The following is a 16,240-nucleotide window of genomic DNA, read 5'->3' as shown; positions in this document are numbered from 1 at the left end:
TGGAAAATAAGTATTTGGTCAATAACAAAAGTTTCTCAATACTTTGTTATATACCCTTTGTTGGCAATGACACAGGTCAAACGTTTTCTGTAAGTCTTCACAAGGTTGTCACACACTGTTGCTGGTATTTTGGCCCATTCCTCCATGCAGATCTCCTCTAGAGCAGTGATGTTTTGGGGCTGTCGCTGGGCAACACAGACTTTCAACTCCCCTCCAAAGATTTTCTATGGGGTTGAGATCTGGAGACTGGCTAGGCCACTCCAGGACCTTGAAATGCTTCGGACGAAGCCACTCCTTCATGCCCGGCGGGTGGTGTGTTTTGGGATCATTGTCATGCTGAAAGACCCAGCCACGTTTCATCTTCAATGCCCTTGCTGACGGAAGGAGGTTTTCACTCAAAATCTCACGATACATGGCCCCATTCATTCTTTCCTTTACACGGATCAGTCGTCCTGGTCCCTTTGCAGAAAAACAGCCCCAAAGCATGATGTTTCCACCCCCATGCTTCACAGTAGGTATGGTGTTCTTTGGATGCAACTCAGCATTCTTTGTCCTCCAAACACGACCAGTTGAGTTTTTACCAAAAAGTTATATTTTGGTTTCATATGACATTCTCCCAATCCTCTTCTGGATCATCCAAATGCACTCTAGCAAACTTCAGACGGGCCTGGACATGTACTGGCTTAAGCAGGGGGACACATGTCTGGCACTGCAGGATTTGAGTCCCTGGCGGCGTAGTGTGTTACTGATGGTAGGCTTTGTTACTTTGGTCCCAGCTCTCTGCAGGTCATTCACTAGGTCCCCCCTGTTGGTTCTGGGATTTTTGCTCACCGTTCTTGTGATCATTTTGACCCCACGGGGTGAGATCTTGCCGTGGAGCCCCAGATCGAGGGAGATTATCAGTGGTCTTGTATGTCTTCCATTTCCTAATAATTGCTCCCACAGTTGATTTCTTCAAACCAAGCTGCTTACCTATTGCAGATTCAGTCTTCCCAGCCTGGTGCAGGTCTACAATTTTGTTTCTGGTGTCCTTTGACAGCTCTTTGGTCTTGGCCATAGTGGAGTTTGGAGTGTGACTGTTTGAGGTTGTGAACAGGTGTCTTTTATACTGATAACAAGTTCAAACAGGTGCCATTAATACAGGTAACAAGTGGAGGACAGAGGAGCCTCTTAAAGAAGAAGTTAGAGGTCTGTGAGAGCCAGAAATCTTGCTTGTTTGTAGGTGACCAAATACTTATTTTCCACCATAATTTGCAAATAAATTCATAAAAAATCCTACAATGTGATATTCTGGAATTTTTTTTCTCAATTTGTCTGTCATAGTTGACGTGTACCTATGATGAAAATTACAGGCCTCTCTCATCTTTTTAAGTGGGAGAACTTGCACAATTGGTGGCTGACTAAATACTTTTTTTCCCCACTGTAAGTGGGTTGCGTTTGAGGGTTGGTGTCAGGTTAAAGGAGTTTCTCTTTTTCAGAGCTCTTTGGTGGACATTTTTATGTTCTTGCAAGACCTTTTTGAGCAAGGACTTTGTTTTTCCACATTGAAGGTTCATATGGAAGCCATCTCGGTTTGTCATGTAGGGATTGCCGGCTCTACCCCGGGGTGACATCCTTTGGTGCTCCCGTTCCTGAAAGGCGTGCGTCGGCTCAGACCAGTGTCTAAGCCTATGGCACTGACCTGGAACTGGCTTTGGTCCAGGATGCTCTGTGTGAGCCTCCGTTTGAATCATTGGAGTCTTTGAACCCGAAGGTCCTTTCCTACAAGACTGCCCTGCTCATGGCCTTGGAGTCCGCCAAACGCATTGGGGATCTCCACTCACTATCAATACACCCTTCCTGTTTGGAATTTGCGCATGGCGACTCCAAAGTGATGGTACCTCCTAATGCAGCTTTTGCTCCCAGAGTTATGCCTGTCTTACAGGTCCCTGGCTTTCGAGCTGTTCCCTTTCTTACCTCCTCTGTTTGCTTCCAGTAAACAACGGAGGTTGCATGGCCTGTGTCCGGTGCACGCTTTACTCACGTATATGGATAGGACCAAGGATATCCGCATTTGTGACCAGCTTTCTGCCAGTTTCGCTAATTCAGCTCGGTAGTGCGCCTTCTAAGCAGCGTCTTTCTCATTGGATTGTGGCGGCTATCTCCCTGACATATGACAGCAAAGGACAAGAGTTGCCTAGCGGTGTGCGTGCTCACTCCACTAGGGGTGTGGCAGCTTCTTGGGCATTGTTCAGGGTTATGACGATTGGTGATATCTGTGCTGCAGTGTGTTGGGGTTCCCCACATACCTTGTAAATGCTCCCAGTGTGGCTCATAGTGTTCTTATGGCTGGGTCCGGAAGTGGGTGTTAGGCAGTGTGCAGGTTGCGCATTTGTCCGGGTTACCACAGTTCCCTGTAGGTTTGAGCCTTGGGCTGCCTTGTGGTGTGGTAGCGTGTAAAGTGCACATTATCAGCGTTACCACAGTTTCCTGTGGGTTTGAGCCTTGGGCTGCCGTGGTTCATCGATGCTGGTCGATGCTATGCAGCGCGAGTCTGCGCTTTACAAAGTCAAGGTAGGTGTTTCTTTGTTTTGGGCTTGTGGTTCCTTGTTAGAGTTCTGAAATGTCATGCTCGCAAGGTAAGTATTGTTCTTGTAACTGTGGGGTCTATGGACTTGAGTGCATAGCCAAGTTGCAGCAGGTTCTGGTTCCCTATATGGGTCAGTGCGCATAGCCAAGTTGCAGCAGGTTCTGGTTCCCTATATGGGTCTCTGACAGTTCAGGCTTCTCGAGTAAGTATTAGGGAAAAAGGTGGCTTCTGTAACCCCTTTTTGGAGCCGGTGGAACCTGTGTGTGCTTGGGCTGCCGTGGGTCTCCTAGTTTGGTATCCTCTGAGCCGGCTTGAGGCGTGATTTTATGTCCCCATAGTATGTTATACCGAGTGACCGACTGAAAGGGAACCTACAGTTATGAATATAACTACTGTTCCCTGAAGGAGGGAATGAGGTATAACACATTTTGGCCCCGTCCGTCAGGGGGTTTGGGCGCGCTGAAGAGCGGTACTGAATTGAGGAAATGAATGGGAGCCCCGGTATTATAGCCAGGAAGGCGGGGCTTCCGAGGGCGGGCTCGGCATCCATTGGCCCATTGGCCGTGATTTCAGTTTTCTTCAGGTGAATATGATTGGTCGTTGACTCCCCATAGTATGTTATACCTCATTCCCTCCTTCAGGGAACAGTAGTTATATTCATAACTGTACTATTTATTGTCTTCATTAAAACATCTGATGGTGTTTTGCCCAATAGCTCAGGTTATTGAAATACCTTATTGGTCTGAGCCTGCCCAGTCAGGAATGTCTCTGCTAACAATAGAGTTATCCAAAACCCTTAGAGTGTTTTAGTATTCTCATAGTGTTCTCACAGTGTTCTCATACTGTTCTCCAACCCACCTCCTGGTTATATGGCACCAGGCTCCAGCTATGTGGGCCAAACTCTCCAGTCAGAACTGTGCTTTCTGCTGCTTTAGGCATAATTGCCTTGGCCTCACAGGGGATAGTTATCCAGAGTTCAGTCTGGTTGTGAATATAGATCAAGAGGAGCTGTTCAACGGTCCGATACACTATCTGAACGCTGCAAACAACTGGAGCCTGAAATAAGAGCAGCAGGCTGTGGTGGTTTTATGCCTGATGCAAGCGTTTTACTGTAAAACAATAGCGGATCCTGGCAGCCATCATAAATTCCTGAAACGTTTACTATGTTCCAATCACAAGGATTATAAGGCAGCAAATGGACTGAGGGAGAATCTGGTTGCTGTGCCTCCCCTGTCAAGCTCACAGACCTTCTAAAAAAACGTTGTTGTTTTTTCTGAGGAGAAAATGTCATCCTAAGACAGTTGAGAAAATAATAAAGAAAATATGATATCCTGTAGCTGCTGTTTCTTTTAAAAGATAATAGTTTACTGGTATGTTGGCATTCTGACACAGTGAATTATAATTGTATACTATTGTATCTATAGTGTTGCCATGTAAGTGGATGTAGCTTTAGAGACATGCAATGACTGGCTTCTGTCCAGAATCTCAAGAGGTACGATCAGGCTTTTACGTAGTGGCTGTGGGCGGCATTGTCCTTAAAGCCCCAATGCAGTCTTTGTAATTTTATTTTTAAATCATCACTGTATATCTAATAAATCACTCTGTGTTTATTTCATGAAAATAACTCCAAAACGTGTGTGGGCGTTAGGAAACAAATGTGAAGATATTTACATACACTGCCCTGATTAGCGGATAGGATGGGAGCCAAAAGTTCCATCCCACCTGAACAGGCTGAATTCCAGGCATTTTCTTTCAAACAGCTCTTCCACAAAAAGGGCGTTATCATCATCTTCACAATTTCAGAGTGTTATTTCGACCTCAGTGTGGAAATATCATTAAAAAAACTGGAATATCACATTTTAAATGTACTGCCCTTTAAAAGTCCAATGCAGCCGTTTTTATCTCAATATCAAATAATTCCTGGGTAACAATTAAGTACCTTACTGTGATTGTTTTCAATTAAAATGGTAAAAAGAAACAAAAATAGCTTCTTGGCAAAGAACAATTTCTCAAACAATAATTTTGCTAGGACTGTCTTTGAGTGGTCTGAGTGGGGAGGGGAAAATAGAAAACGAGCTGTTATTGGCAGAGAGGTTTCAAACGCTCTTTCTTATTGGCCAATTAACTCATTTATCGCCTGGTGATGTCACCGGGCAGGCCAAAACTCCATCCCACCAAAACAGGCTGAAATTTCAGGCAGTCTTTTCAAACAGCTCTTACACTGAAAGGGCATTATCATAATTTTCACAATTTCACAGTATTATTATATATATATATATGGGTGGCAGGTAGCTTAGTGGTTAAGAGCGTTGTGCCAGTAACCGAAAGGTCACTGGTTCTAATCCCCGAGCCGACTAGGTGAAAAATCTGTCGACGTGCCCTTGAGCAAGGTACTGAACCCTAATTGCTGCTGTAAGTCGCTCTGGATAAGAGCGTCTGCTAAATGACTAAAATGTATATAAAACATAGGAAAATCACGTTTTTGACTGCACTGGCCTTTAAAAATAAAGAAACACCATCCAAAATCAACTGGACCAGTTACAATGAGTACAGAAAATTCTAAATGGAACCTTTCTTTATCCAGGTACATAATTTAGAACATATTATCAATTCCAACCTTATTAAAAATGTTGGTCAAAACATGTATTTTTGGAACGTTCAAAAACCTTTCAAAAACCTTTTATTTTTATTTGTATATTGCAGCATGGTAAAGTTAAAGGTATGTTCACGTTCTGACCAGCAGGGGAGCCCTAGCTATCTCATACTGACCATTTGGAAGTGCTGGACATTAAGTAGTGTTCTGTCTATGTGCTCTATATCTATACACTCTCTCTCTGCCCTGAGCAGTCTAACTGGGAGATCATCCCTGTGTGTTGACAGCCTTTCTCCTCTTCCTCTTTCTCTTTCTTTCTCTCTTGCCCTCTCACTCTGTCTCTCCCCCATCTCTCTCTCTCTCTCTCTCTTCCTCTTCCTCCTCTCTCTCTCTCGCCTCCTGCCAACCAACCATCAGGTCAGTGTCTGCTGCCAGAGGGGGCGTGGCTTACCCTCGGCCCAGCTAGCTATGGGGCCGGGCCTGCCCTGTGGTTACCAAACCCATGATTAGTTTCACTCCCCCTGAACACTGGCAACACCGTCTGCTCTCACTGGCATCAACACACTCCTTTTGTCTACTCATCTGTAACCCAAATCTCAAGGAGAGGAGAGGATGGAAGAGGGAAAGGGAGGTGTTGTGTTTAGATAGTGGCTGTTTACTGTTTTAGTTGAGATATTAATGATCTTAACTGACAGACCTTTGAATGGACCAGTCAAAGACAGGCTGTACTCTCTCAAGGAGGCATTATCATGCCCTAACGAGGGGAGTGCACCGTTATCATATCTCTCTCTGTCTCGGTCGCTCTCTGTCTCTCTCTGTCTCTCTCTCTCGCTCTCTCTCTGGCATAATTTTATCCCTTACATGGGTAATAATTAGCCTTATGAGTGCAAGATAATATTGTCATAAATACTTAGACAAAACCTCATAAAATAGTACAGTGCTCAGGATGTTTTGAATTACTTATAATATCACTGACTACATTGCATGTTTAGGAAATGACTACTATAATCTTTCTTGCATATATGACAAGAAGTGGAACTGTTTTAGGCTGGGTCCTTAATTGCACCCTAATGGCCTATGTGCCCTGGTCGAAAATAGTGCCCTATAAAGGTAAGTCTTAGACTTATTCAAGCCTTTGAGAGGCATGTTGGGCAATCTGGATTTTGGGAGAATGAACAGTGCTGTTTTAATTATGACACTACCCAGAATGCCTTGTGTCTGTGTAGCAGTGCAGCAGTGACATCACTGTGACAGTCTTCATCAGACCAGACTGTTTATCAGTTTACCTTCCCCATAGACATACAAGACTAGAGTACATATAAAATAGAACTATAACACTAAGAAACTAGGACTATGTAATAGAATATTATAACTGGAATTATTTTTGCTAGAAATTGAATGGTTTGCTCCATGTACAATTTAAATATAATTTTGAGGACCATATGCGTCAAAGGAGTGTGTGTGTTAATATATAATATAAATATTATTACTACTATAACTATTTTTTAAGGACATTCTAAGAAAACCACTCCAAAAATATAGCGTTATATCGCATGTATTAACCGAATCCAGTCCTTTGGCATATGGAAACCTGTATCATTTATTATTATTGTGTAAACGTTTTAATACTAACTCCTAATTATGGAGTATCCCTAGAGGGATTACAGCTAAATCCCGTCCCTGTAGCGCAGTGGATTAAGGCTGTATTGTCTCTCTCTGTACCAGAGTCCCTTCAGGCCACAACACAATGGTTCTGTACCCTCCAACGTCTTATTATTCTCTCTTTCTCTCCGAGGGGGAGTAGACTAGAGGTCTTGGAATAGACAGTTTATGTTGCAGAAAGACAAACCCTTCAGATTGATGGGAATCTCTTGCAACAGCATCGACTGTAAAACAATATCTGTCCGTTTACTGAGACGTTGGCCTAATTCTCTGTTCAAATGTAGCCTAACATGGGGCGGGTTTAATATTTGTCTAAATGTGGAAACAACATTAAGAACAAGTGTCATTACAAGATAATTACATAGGCTAATAAATATGACAGTGATAAATATGAGTATTAGAATAATAATTAATGTTTGATCACGTTTCGTTTCATTTTCAAAAGCATGGCTTTCAATTCTGTGAGCACATCGCAGTTATTATATTGTATAATGCATTATATGTCAGTGTATTTTGTAGTATCTATTCATTAATATGTTGTGAGGCATATTAGGGTCAAATGTTCTCATAGGCCTACAATAGCCTACAACTGCAACGTTATTAGACCCGGGATATTGCATGTTTACTACAGCTTGTAAAGCACATGTTAAACGGTGATAGTGTAACCAGATAAGATCAGTTTAATACAGGCAGAGAGTTTATTACAGGCAGCTAGGGCAGGCAGAGAGAAAGCGTAGGAAAGCCGATTCCACTATTCATGAACGCTCCGTGAGCACAATGAAAGAGCGCCCAGGGAATTGAAACCAAAATCCACTTGTAATCTTGCAACAGTATCGGGCATAATTGGCTGAGGAGCACAAGATTAAGATTGATGAGAAATTAAAGTGGCTCTTTGGAGTTCACGCGATCGATAAATATCCCAATTTCAAAAGCATTCATTTGAGCTCGAGACAAATCACTGGAGCCGCGCGCCTCAGCGATACTGATCCAAATAGAACATAGAACATGGAGGGAGATGCAGAGGACAGGAGGAGAGATGGAGATGAGGGGTGGAGACAGAAAGAGAGATTGCATGTGATCCCGTCAGCTGACCAAGGGTCAAAAAGCCATCGTAAAAATACTGAACGGATATTGTCAGCACAAATATAAACGCTTTTATTTTCCCTCAAATAAAGTTTTTCTAAAACATTTAATTAGTTTAGGATGCTATGCATATTGAAACAGTAATTTGGGGTGGTGTTGTGTCTCTCTTTTAGTGTCCCCAGTTGTCGTTATAGTAACTGATATAATTGTTATGAAACATATCAGTATGCAAATATGCATAATAATAATAATACGGATATTGTCATAAGTGACCAGTCATCATATTGGCAAGCGCTCCTCCATCTCTGGTTTAGTTCTGATAGGCCATATGACACTGCTGGCCTTATTGCACCGCACGCGCCTTTAGTTAAAATGGTTATTACTTATGTAAATTAGCTTCATATAGTTTTGTAAGCCTAGAATGTATATAGGCCTATATGCTTGTTGAATAGGCCGAATAGCGATTTGGTTCAAAATAACCTGTTTTATAGCCAGAACGAATAATTCGAGTTTGCATTTTTTTTTATTACTCTGAATGAAGACATGTTACCATGATAATTAAGAACCGTGCATGTGCCCAAATTAAGAAGAAATTGTAGAATTTGCATCCTAGACATTACATCGTCTCAATATCTTCTCTGACTAAATCGAAGTATACTCAAATTTGATAATAATTCACAATCAAACAAATCAAATTATTTGTTAGGAATTGTTAAAGACCATATATTGTTTGTCCTTATATCTGATGCACCATGTATTACGCATTATAGGCCCAGTGGTCCTCAGCACCCCGGCCCAGCTCGTGGCCCCGGTAATAGTGGCGCGAGGGACGCTCTCCATCACGACGACCGAGATCTATTTCGAAGTGGATGAGGATGACCCCTCCTTCAAACGGCTTGACTCCACGGTAAGTCCAACCGCTACTTTCCCTTTCTGTTTGATATGCGATTACCCCACAAGCTTTTGTTCACGTTCAAGTTCACTTTACTGACTCATGTTCATGTTTAGGCTGGGCCCGCATAGACCCCAGGTTCCTTTCTTGTGCAAGACACAAAATGTGATTTAGAGATGAAAACAATTATCCAGGTTCACCCATGTGCAACAATTCAACCATTAGGAGATAGTGGAGCATTTTAGATTATTTGGTCTAATTGGAACGTTGTGCCATCTGGATTCCCAGAATGTAGACGAGCCTTAAGCATACCCAGGCCTAGGCTTATACGAGCGCGAGGCTCCACCTGAAGAGAACCTGACCTGTAGGCCTACAATATTTTACACATTTATTGATATTCTGATCCCCTCAAAACCTGAAAATCCATGTCATCAAACGAGAGCCTACGAGGTCTGTTCGATTTTAGACCAATATTATCATTGTTTATAAATATAGAGACTGTGTATGGAAATGGGATAACCACTTGTACTATTAGGCTAATACTAACGTTGTAACCTAGACATTTTCACAATTAAGCGTTCAATTTTGCGCAGTCTTCGTGTAGAAATATAGGCCTAATGTCTAACCCCAACCGTACCTCTCATACATTTGTTTTTCCCTATAAAAAGCTTTTAATTTGACAGCCTATTATTATAACGTAGACAACCTGATAGATACAATATGGAGGGTAGGCCTTTAGCCGGAACTAATAGAGATATGACAAACTATGTTTGCGTAATTTAAAATGGGTTAAACACTAGGCCTATAAAATACCCATGTATGGTGCCGACAATAAATATGCCCTATATGTGATAAAAAAAAAAAAATACAAGTTATACATTTCATTAATCATGATTGGGACACAAATATTACATAGGTCGTTTTTATTAGGCTAACTCTTTAAATTAGTTCAGAGACAGGAATAAAAAATCAGATCACAAATGTTATAATCCAGTGTATTTCAAGTGCATTTTTTCTTTTCAATTAGACTGTATTTATATATATATTCTTATTTTCAGGTTTGATCATGTAAGCAAGGTACAAACAAAAATGATCGAGTATACTTTAAATAAGAATTCAAGTATGTATATTTATGGAATGTTTTTTTTTAAACGTAACAGATAATACCATCAAAATGTAAACTTTCAAAATTAGAAAATGTCCACTGACAACAGATACAGCAGACTATCACTGAAATGAATATACTAATGTATTTTCTACCAGATAAAAAAATGTTCAGGCGTTTTACTTTAAAAGGTGGAATTGATCTCCTAAGTTTACATGTCACAGAACAACATTCACCATTTCAGACCACTGGAATCACAACCTATGAATGTATTTACAGTAGAAATTGTACAGTTATTTTGTCAAGGCTTGTATGGGGGCTTTATTTTAAAGCGTTTAAGCAAATAAACGATTTAGACAACTGTGGGCATGGAGAGAAATAACGAAAGATTAACACTGAATTGTAACCTAACCTTGAATGTGGATTGATGGTAGGACATCACAGAATATAATTAAGAGAAGGGTCATATTTGACTAAATGTCATAAAAATGATCTCAGAGTAAACGTCTTCATCATCAGAGGATAGTCACATTTTACAAGACCGTGAATAAAACAGGGGTGCAGTGATCATTTCTGTCCATAGTTCTTTGATACATCACCAGGCCTCTCACTGACTCTTCTTCACTATAACACACATTTACCTCAGAGTTTCTCCAAGCTTTTGGGGTTGGTCAGAATCTCTCTCGCCAGTCGCCAGGTCTGTTTGGCTGCATTTTCTAGAGCAGAATGAGGTTTCCCCTGGAACAGGTCTAGATTAGGCAGGAAGTAATGGGGACACCTCCTGCACTGCAAACACGAAATAAGCTGCAATAGAATCCCGTTCAAACGGTCCCCGAGGTTGTTCTCGTCCCAGTCAGACTCCCGTGGATGTTTTTCACACTCATAAGAAACCAGAGTCTTCATGTGGTAGTTGTTGAGGGGTGTCCCAGGCAGCTCAAGGTGCCGGTCCCGTAACGTCTTAAGGACCGACAGACATTTCTTCCTGCAGCCTCCCAGGAGTAGGCGGTTCTCGGCCTCGCCGAACTGCAGGACCCAGGCGTCGCTCTCTGCCGAACTTTGTTTTCCGTTCAACGAGTAGCACTCTTTAGAGAGAAGGTTGAATCCCTCGGCCTTTACCTCGGCTACCCTGTTGGGCCCTGGCCAGGGGATGTGCGGTAGGGGCCAGTGCGCTGCGCTGCGGGGCCAGATCCCGGTACATTTGAAAGCCGGGGTGATCTGAACGATGTATCTGTCTCTGATGCGTAACTTCACCTCGCTGGTGTCAGACACCATTTTGACAACATCTCTATAGCTGCATTTATCCACGGCCTGCGCCACTAGGGTCTGAAATCTGGAGCGGATCTTGCGCGCAGAGAGGTAGCCGGAGGCGGTGATGAATTCTACCCAGAGAGACATGCTCCTCTTGCGGCCGTCGCTCAGCTTGAGCACGGCGCAGCCCGGCAGAGACCCATCATCCACGAAGTTAAACACCCCCATCTGGTTGAGGTAGAGCACCACCTCGAACTCCGTGGGGGAGATGACCTCTAGCCCCTCGAAGCGGTTGTCCATCTCATTGAGAGAGCTGATGAAGCGGGGCTCCTGCACCTCCACCTCCTTCAAGACGTCCGACACCACCTTGCACACCTCCCGGATGGTCTTGGAGATGGCCGCCTTCCGAGATTGGCATTTCTCCTGGTAGTATTTGTTGAGGTGGTACACCAGCTTGGCCTGGGCGGCTATCATGTTAGGGCAGAGATCCGGGTTGTAGACCGGAGTCTCGCAGTAAGCCGACGGATCCAACGCGGCTGTTTGTACGGGAGCCAATTTTAGAGAAAAAAGAACGCTATTAAAAAGAAAAAAAATGTGTTCCAAAAGACCCAACCCAGCCTGTTGCTAGTTGGGGCACATGCGTAATAATCTCGCCGGTCTAAATCATAAGCTTTTGCATTGAACTGCAGTTGGAAAAAGTATGTCCTTCGATTTGCGAATAATTATCAAAAGTCCATATTACACCTTCTCACGTCAGTAGTCAAAAGAACCTCGTCTTTGTTTTTGTTATTTCTCTAATCACTGCTGTAGTTATGGATCCGCATGTGAAAGTGCGCGGTGCTGTCTGTGTGTGTGTGTGTGTGTGTGAGAGAGGGCGTCGTGGAGGCGGCTGAGTCTTTCTGTGTTTAACAGCCCGGACGCTCTTCGGGAAATTATAAAGGGAGGGTTAGGAATGGGGATGTCCAATCGCCATCTGATTCGTCACCGCCTCCAGTTAATCGACAACAAATTAATCCCCCGGTTTTATATACAATTTAAACTAAAGGTAGTAATGTCGAGGATCGGAAGTCCACCTACGCATTGGGGAGAGAAAAAACAGAGCCCTTTTCTGCTTTCTTTCAGGCTGTCTTTTTGACATTTTAACGGATTTTCTTCAACTGCTCATTTTAGACTGCTTGGTTGTATGTTACTTTAGGTAGGCTATAAAATATGACAATGTTTTGCTTATATATTTGTTTTGAATAAAACATATTTTAGGTTGTATTTTTCTTGTGTTTATTATTCTTATTTTCTCTGATTATCGTTTTGTTTTATTCTTGTAGATTAGATTAGTGTGTCTGTATTGTCCACAGCCTCAGGACGGTACCTGATCTAATATTAGACACGACGACTTAAATGACAGATTTGATGACAGTCGTTGCGTGGGGTTATGTCTTTATTTATTTTTTGCTCTGACAGACGATTCGCACTGCTAAATCTATTCTACAGGGACATTTCAAATAGCAATTTGGAATGCAGTGTCCGAAGAAAAAAATATCCTACTGCATGTTGAAATAGCCTATATTATATGGATTTACATCTTTAGCATATCAGTAGGCTAGGCTATTGTATAATTATTAGGCCTGTGAAATTACACGCATGGTTATTTTGACAATAATGCATGTATGCCTGAACATTGTAGTAGTTAAAAATAGTGGACCGGTTAATTTTCTCTGTTTTCTTTTCCAGCATAAATAGGCTAATGATAACATAAAGGCCCAATGCCCCTTAGAAGTTGATTGTTTTTACTTACAGTGTTGTTGTATAGGCTATTCAACGCAATAAATTAAATCTTCATGCCTACTTTTCAATTAAGACGTTTTTTAATTTGAATGTTCCTATTTTTCGTTATTTCAATGTATGAAATAGGCCTACTATCCCTCATTAATTGAAGGATGAACTTGTCAAATTAAATAGGACACTCATCTTTTCAGTGGAGAAAAATAAAGATGCCATAGATATTTCCATTAGCTATACCACTGTTTTGTAAGACTGTAATCTATACATGTGTAGGCTTTTTAATATATTTCCAATATGAATTATTTTTCAGCATTGGTAAATGTTTTATTGAAAGCATCTTGTTAGTTTGTTGAAATACGTGATTCCGATTATTATATAGTCCACAATATTGTATAACAGCATCTTGTCAGCATTAACAGGTTGTGAACACAAGGTGTTCATAAGCAGGCCGTTACTGTTAATACTCGACAAATTATTGATGTTGTACATTGTAGACATCATTCCCGGTGAGTGTTGTGTGAGAGCAGTGTTTACAATTATCACGAATAGGATGATAGAACAAATTAAACAAAACAAAACAATTGCAACTAAAAAAAGCAATACATTATTGTTATTATTATTATGATTATTACTTTAGCCTAATTATATATATAATTGAGTTGAGTAGGCCTAGTATTTTCTTCTGAAGGAAATTAGGCCTACATAGTTATTACTGCTACCGAAATACTCTTTAACTATTCCAATCGTATTACTAATATGAAACAGTTTATTATGTTATCAAAACCTCAGTAGAAGCAAGACACATTTATGCACAACACCAGTAAACTAGATATTTTTATGCAGACGAAGTTGCTGCACAGTAAAGAAGTCCCTCCCCCCACACCAAATCACTGAACAATCACTGTAGTTATCACCAAACCAAATCTCGGAACCATCTCTAGCTTTATAAGTAGTTATCATCGTGGCTTCCCATCTCAGAGGGTTCAGTATGAGCTTTGAAGAAGGCGTCAAACGGCAGAGTTGCAGAGAGCAGGTACGGAACACAAAGACGTTTACACTCATCTGCACAGAACCACAAATTATCAGGATAGACTGCACCTTGTCAGTTCCCAGTGTAGTCTGTCTGTCTGTCTGTCTGTGTGTGTGTGTGTGTGTGTGTGTGTGTGTGTGTGTGATGGATAGGTGTCTCCCACTATCATGCCAGCCGTTCTGGAGGTCTCTGTCAGCAGCATCAGCCCAATCATAATAATGTCCCACTGTTACCAAGCAGATATTACAGATATGACAACACATGGGGGTGCTGGGATAGACCTTGCCAGGAGAACACATCTTTACTCTAGGACCATCTAAAGGTCTACAATGAAAATACTAATGCAAATTAAGTGTGAAATATAGTTGATAATATTCATAACCTTGACTATTATTTTAGATGGATAGTCAACAGAAATTGTTTGGTTAGATATTGACAAAACTAGGTACCAGCTACCACTTCCTAGTTTAGATTTTTCTTAGTCACTTTCCTGGAGTGTTTTGTGAATGTAGGACATTCTATACTGTAGATCAGCAGGTATATTGGCCTTTATTAGATCCAGACTAGTCTACAGTCTACTTCCAACTCCAAGTGTGTGTGTGTGTGTGTGTGTGTGTGTCAGTGTGGCCATGAGGCTGGTCATCCCTCTGCGTGATAGAGGAGGGGCTTTTCTTCAGGATTATCACCTCTTTAATCTAAAGCATGTGGCTGCTTATATCTAACAACTTGGACTACTCTACACAGATCTACATGTAAATGTTAATGCTTAGATCTAACAACCTGGACTACTCTACACAGATCTACATGTAAATGTTAATGCTTAGATCTAACAACCTGGACTACTCTACACAGATCTACATGTAAATGTTAATGCTTTGATCTAACAACCTGAGGTGCGTTCAGTTCGGTTCAACGTTTGCTACGTTGCGTGACGGTTTGTACTGAATGATACGTTTCCCCAAAACGGTGCGCACCGTTCTTCAACAGCCTTTGAGGTACGTTTGTGTGTGAATTAAACGTTGCACACCGTTCTGAACACACCCCTGGTCTACTCTACACAAATCTACACTATATAGCAACCTGGTCTACTCTACTATAGATCTACACTAACAACCCGTTCTACTCTACTCAGATCTACACTATCCTGCATGGTCTATGTGTTAGATCCACTATAGCAGATATGGGTTAGCGCCTATCTCTGACCCGGCCTAATTTCAATAGAACCTATTTCTAACCCTACAGCCCAATGCATGACTGTAGTATGGGGCCTTTTTCGATTCTGACCCAGCCTAACATCAATCCAGTCACTGACCCTCCAGCTTTATGCATGATTGTGTAAATCAATACAATGACTTCTACTTCCTACCATGTGACCCATCCTCTCTGTGTAGAAGGCTTCTTTGTTTCCAGACCCGGCCTTTACTGCACTTCTCCTTTTCCCCTCCATTCTTCATTTTTCTCTTTCTCTTAGTAAGACTGATCCTCTCAGTGGTCTGGCATGGGGTCAACAGTTCTTGTCTAATAGCTGAAATGGCTTTGTGATGACACCATAGTTTATCACGCACACACACGGCCTGAAAATGGACATGAGATATTTCAGTTTGACAATTACAAGTCTAGGTTGACAATACAACATACATTTTCGATGCCACAAATCCATCGCCCCAGACAGTGTAAACATTTACTATATAAAAATCAAGTTTTTATAAATGTACAGTACTGTGGTGCATGAAAGATACCATTAGTGTAAATGGTTAAGACCAAACCCAGCTAAAACCATAATAATATTAATTTTATTAAGACAGACCCAATTTATCTAAGACCATATTAACAATTTAAAAGTCACAATAGTAATTGTGGCATCTCATAATGTGGCCATTAAAGTAAACTAATTGAGGATATTAATAGTCAGTGTGTGTCTCTATTGATAATCCTGTTAGAACATGACAAATAGGGTCGTCCATGTTATTCTGTCATCTATCTCTGTGCATTATAGAGGACTGGGGATGGAGGGCAGCCAAGGAGAGGTTCAGTCACCAAATCAAATCCAGATTATACCAACAGTCTCTAATGGAGTGGCAGTGCAATAGGAATCAGATTAAGAGGGTGGCATTTAAGACGTGTGATCAGCATTAGGCCTCATACTGGGAGAAATAATACACTTAACCCTCTCGGGATAGGGACTCACTCTGACATGTCCCCCCACAAAATTAATTCATTTTTAATAATCTGAATATCATTATTCCAGACAATATGGTGTCTCTGTGGGGTAGCCCGTT

General features: G+C 41.5%; 2 protein-coding genes across 5 annotated transcripts in view; one reads left to right on the top strand and one right to left on the bottom strand.

Moving 5' to 3' along the window:
* The window catches only part of LOC121565588 (neurobeachin-like), a 300,567-nt gene that overhangs the window by 188,185 nt on the left and 96,142 nt on the right, over positions 1-16,240 (top strand). For all 4 annotated transcript variants that reach the window (XM_045213661.1, XM_045213660.1, XM_045213658.1 and 1 more), the window contains one exon: positions 8,678-8,814. In XM_045213661.1, the coding sequence (XP_045069596.1) occupies positions 8,678-8,814 (137 nt within the window). The remainder of the gene's footprint in view (positions 1-8,677; positions 8,815-16,240) is intronic.
* On the bottom strand, positions 9,696-12,073 carry LOC121565598 (putative nucleotidyltransferase MAB21L1). Its single transcript, XM_041876170.2, has one exon. It carries the CDS (start codon positions 11,624-11,626, stop codon positions 10,547-10,549), a length of 1,080 nt encoding a protein of 359 aa, XP_041732104.1. The 5' UTR covers positions 11,627-12,073; the 3' UTR covers positions 9,696-10,546.

This window comes from Coregonus clupeaformis, chromosome 5, assembly GCF_020615455.1.
Source record: "Coregonus clupeaformis isolate EN_2021a chromosome 5, ASM2061545v1, whole genome shotgun sequence".
Lineage (NCBI taxonomy): Eukaryota > Metazoa > Chordata > Actinopteri > Salmoniformes > Salmonidae > Coregonus > Coregonus clupeaformis.
Note: the sequence above shows the minus strand (reverse complement) of the source record. Positions and strands in the feature narration are given on the sequence as shown.

Excerpts from the sequence above, each read along its gene's own strand:
- LOC121565598 (XM_041876170.2), bottom strand. The coding sequence starts at position 11,626 with ATGATAGCCGCCCAGGCCAAGCTGGTGTACCACCTCAACAAATACTAC.